Below are 3,864 nucleotides of genomic sequence, written 5' to 3' on the forward strand. Positions count from 1 at the left end.
ATTCTAGTACTTCCACCAACAAGAACAATCTCATCAATCTGGCTCTTCTGGAGTCCTGCATCTTCCATGGCTTTCTTAACTGGACCCATTGTCTTTCTGAAGAGATCATTGTTAAGTTCTTCGAACCTGGCCCTGGTTAAAGGCTCAGAGAAGTCAATTCCGTCAAAAAGAGATTCAATCTCTACACGGACTTGGTGCTGGTTGCTCAGAGCTCTCTTGGCACGCTCGGCTTCCCTTCTTAGTTTGCCAAGTGCACGGTTATCCTTGCTGATGTCCTTTCCATGTTTCTTCTTGATTAGTTTGATGAAGTATTCCATGATTCTCTGATCGAAGTCCTCACCTGCAGGAGAAAAGAAGTGAGCCCAAATACAAGAAATTACCTTTTCAGAATAACTTGTTATTGTATAAACTAAACAATGTCTATTTAAGGTTTTATTCTCTTGAGGACAGCAGTTGGAAGTTGGCGATTTTCGAAATGAACAAAAAAAAAAAACAAAATAGATTGTTTGACTGAGTGATGTTGGTCAAGATAATGACATCTCTACAAAGAGAGAGAACGCAATCTCTTATGATGACGTTGAGGTTTTATAATTATGATATGGATAGGGTTTACCAATAAACATGTAAGTTACATGGAATAAGAACATTACCTCCCAAATGAGTGTCACCATTTGTAGCCAAAACCTCAAAAACTCCATTATCAATGGTCAAGATACTGACATCAAAAGTACCACCACCAAGGTCAAAGACAAGGATGTTCTTCTCACCACCCTTCTTATCGAGACCATATGCAATCGCAGCAGCTGTGGGCTCATTGATAATTCTAGCCACATTCAAGCCAGCAATTACACCAGCATCCTTAGTTGCCTGTCTTTGAGCATCATTGAAGTATGCTGGAGCACGGAGAAGGATTTCCGTTAGGAAGAAGTACACTCATAATTGTAAAATTTTAATTAATTAAAGAGAAGAGCAACTTCACCTGGGACAGTGACAACAGCATCCTTAATTTTCTTCCCGAGGAATTCTTCAGCTGTCTCTTTCATCTTAGTCAAAATCATGGCGCTGATCTCCTCAGGACTGAAAACCTTAGTTTCCCCATCCTTGATCTTTACTTGGATATAAGGTTTTCCATCCTTGTTGACAATCTTGTATGGAACGAGCGTCATATCCCTCTGAACCTCCTTGTCTTCAAATCTATTAAGCGCACACAATTTAGTATAGTCAGAAAAATCAAATACATTTAAATAAGCAACTGTATGGAGGAACAACTTACTTCCGTCCAATAAGTCTCTTGACATCAAAAATGGTTCTTTCAGCGTTCACAGCTGCCTGATTCTTCGCAGCCTCACCAATCAACCTTTCACTGTCGGTGAAGGCCACCCATGATGGAGTGATACGGTTCCCTTGGTCATTAGCTATGATTTCAACATGTCCGTTCTTGTAGACACCAACACAAGAATAGGTGGTCCCAAGATCAATACCGATGACAGTTCCTAACTTGGTGGCTTCCTCTTTGGCGATTGAGAATGCAAATAAACATCCTGTGAACATGTTCTTCTATATGAGCATACTCGTGCTTTAAACAAGTCCACATTTTAAAGGAAAACCCATAATTATGAATCCATAAAAGCATAATCCAAAATAACCCAGTTAAACAAAAAGGAATTACCTAAATGAAGATTCTCCCGCTCCTTGACATCAACGGGAAAGGTATTCAAATAACATGAGCGTGTTACTTCTTATGACAAATATTAGATTTTTAACTATTTGGTATCTATCTTGGCATTTTTCTATCTCATGATCATGGAATAATTTCTTAACTATTTGGCTTCTACAAATGGCATTTCCCTTTTCTCGTGATTCTGAAACGTTTAGGTTCAAAAAAGATTAATCGCATTCTATCTTCTCACTACCAAGTTATTTATCAATAAAAAGGCTAAATATCATAAAACCCCCCTTAACTTTGGATGATTATCAGAAAACCCCTTAACTTTCAAATTATCAGAAAACCACCCTTAATTTAGGTGCTATCAGAAAAACCCCTTTTAACTTTGAAATTTTATCAAAAAACCCCTCATTAGGAAGGTTTTTTGATAAAATTTGAAAGCTAAAAGGATTTTCTGATAAAATCTTAAAGTTAAAAGGACGTTTTGACGTTTTATGATAATCCCCATATTTAAGGGGAGGGGGTTCTCATATTTTGGAAGTTAAGCGGAGTTTTCAGATAATTGTCCAAAGGGGGTTCTGATATTTAGCCTAAAAAACTAACTTTGGATGATTATCAGAAAACCCACCTTAACTTTGAAAATATCAGAAATCCCCTGAATTTAGGTGTTATCAGAAAAACCCCCTTAACTTTAAAATTTTATCAAAAAACACATCATTAGGAAGGTTTTTCGATAAAATTTGGAAGTTAAAGGGTTTTTTTTGGGGGGGGGGGGTTTCTCATATTTTGAGAGTTAAGGAGGGTTTTCTGATAATTGTCCAAAGGTGGGTTTTCTGATATTTGGCCTAAAAAAACTGGTAGAAAATGCAAATTGTACTAAGATCACGAGATTTCCGAGTACGATTCAGATCATAAAATCAAAAGAAACGCACAGATCTAAGCACTTGAACACTACCAACTAAACCAGACCCAACTGCATTATCACTGAAACTAACAAAAAAATTATTCAAATCAAACAACTCAAAGAGATCGGATCGCGACGTTACCAGCAAGAACGAGACCGAGCAGGATTAGAGAGCCTCGGTTCCTCATCGATCGATCCATGACGCGCCCCTTCAGGAGCTCTCTCCCCCCCTCTCTCTCTATATATAAACTCAAACGCTAGTAGATCTCAGATCGAAATCCTCTCTCTCTCTCTCTCTCTCTCTAGAAACTTCTAGTGATCTCCCTCCCTCTCTCTCTCTCTCTCCGCTTTTTCTTACTTTTTTACCCCTTCTTTTTCCTCCTCGATTCGCGTTCCGCGTCAACTGGTATTTATAGCAGGATCCCGTGGGGCCGGGAATTGAACATGTCACTTGTGATGACGTGGACCAATCGGCGTCCGGGTGGCTCTGGGCTTGGCCAATTGATGATATTGAGTTGTTGGGTTAATCTCGACCGCTGGTTTAGTTTATCGTACGGTTTGTGATGGGTTGGTTAGGTTAGTTCTTTACGATGGTATTGGATCGGGTTTCGTCTTTGAATTTGTTGTCGCCCGTTTAGGCAGTTGCGGGCTTGTAATGGACTTTGGGCCGGAAATTGTGGCACTTCTGGGCGGCATGGGGAGTATAAGGCCCTTTTTTTTGAAGTTTTTTTCGTTCGAACAAAATGTTGTGCTCAGGCTTGAAGTTGAAATGACATCTCAAATATTAAAGTCTAAAGATAATGCACGCAAGAAATAGAGTGGCGTGCGCAACAGATCTATCTACGGGCTCCCCGCATAGAAATGAGCGTCAAGAGTCTTATTCTGCGAGTGCAGAGTCGAGACTCGACCGAAGACCCTCTTATGCTCAAGTCCATGATTTGTAGCTAGTGAACTGTAATTTAGAAATTAACGTATAGGGGTCTATCTACCAAAATGAAGCCAATGCGCAATTAACCCAATAATATTGACAATGCTAGATTTCGAATTCATATTCCTTTAATTAAAGAGAGACCCTTATAAAATTTTAAAATAGGAATGCTAATAAATTAAGTCCGACGACCTCAATATCGCTAATGGCAAACAGTGAAGTTAAAATTGTAGAGGCCGGAATCAATAATTTAATTTCACCATGACATTAAATGCTCTAACAAAGTCATCATGGCTCATCAGCCCCTAAAAGTCTTTGCACTAACCACCTGGATGACCATCTTCGCCAGCGGCCAACACCTGTTAT

General features: G+C 39.2%; 1 protein-coding gene across 1 annotated transcript in view; it reads right to left on the reverse strand.

The window, feature by feature from the left end:
* The window catches only part of LOC109848642 (luminal-binding protein 2), a 6,204-nt gene extending 3,264 nt beyond the window's left edge, over nucleotides 1-2,940 (reverse strand). The window contains exons 1-5 of the mRNA XM_020418261.1: nucleotides 2,713-2,940; nucleotides 1,274-1,541; nucleotides 980-1,194; nucleotides 651-893; nucleotides 1-340 (exon numbers count right to left, since the gene is read on the reverse strand). The exon at nucleotides 1-340 is cut by the window's left edge and continues 110 nt beyond it. Of these exons, the coding sequence (XP_020273850.1) occupies nucleotides 1-340; nucleotides 651-893; nucleotides 980-1,194; nucleotides 1,274-1,541; nucleotides 2,713-2,770 (1,124 nt within the window). The 5' untranslated portion in view covers nucleotides 2,771-2,940. The remainder of the gene's footprint in view (nucleotides 341-650; nucleotides 894-979; nucleotides 1,195-1,273; nucleotides 1,542-2,712) is intronic.

Source organism: Asparagus officinalis, chromosome 7 (assembly GCF_001876935.1).
Source record: "Asparagus officinalis chromosome 7, Aspof.V1, whole genome shotgun sequence".
Classification (NCBI taxonomy): domain Eukaryota; kingdom Viridiplantae; phylum Streptophyta; class Magnoliopsida; order Asparagales; family Asparagaceae; genus Asparagus; species Asparagus officinalis.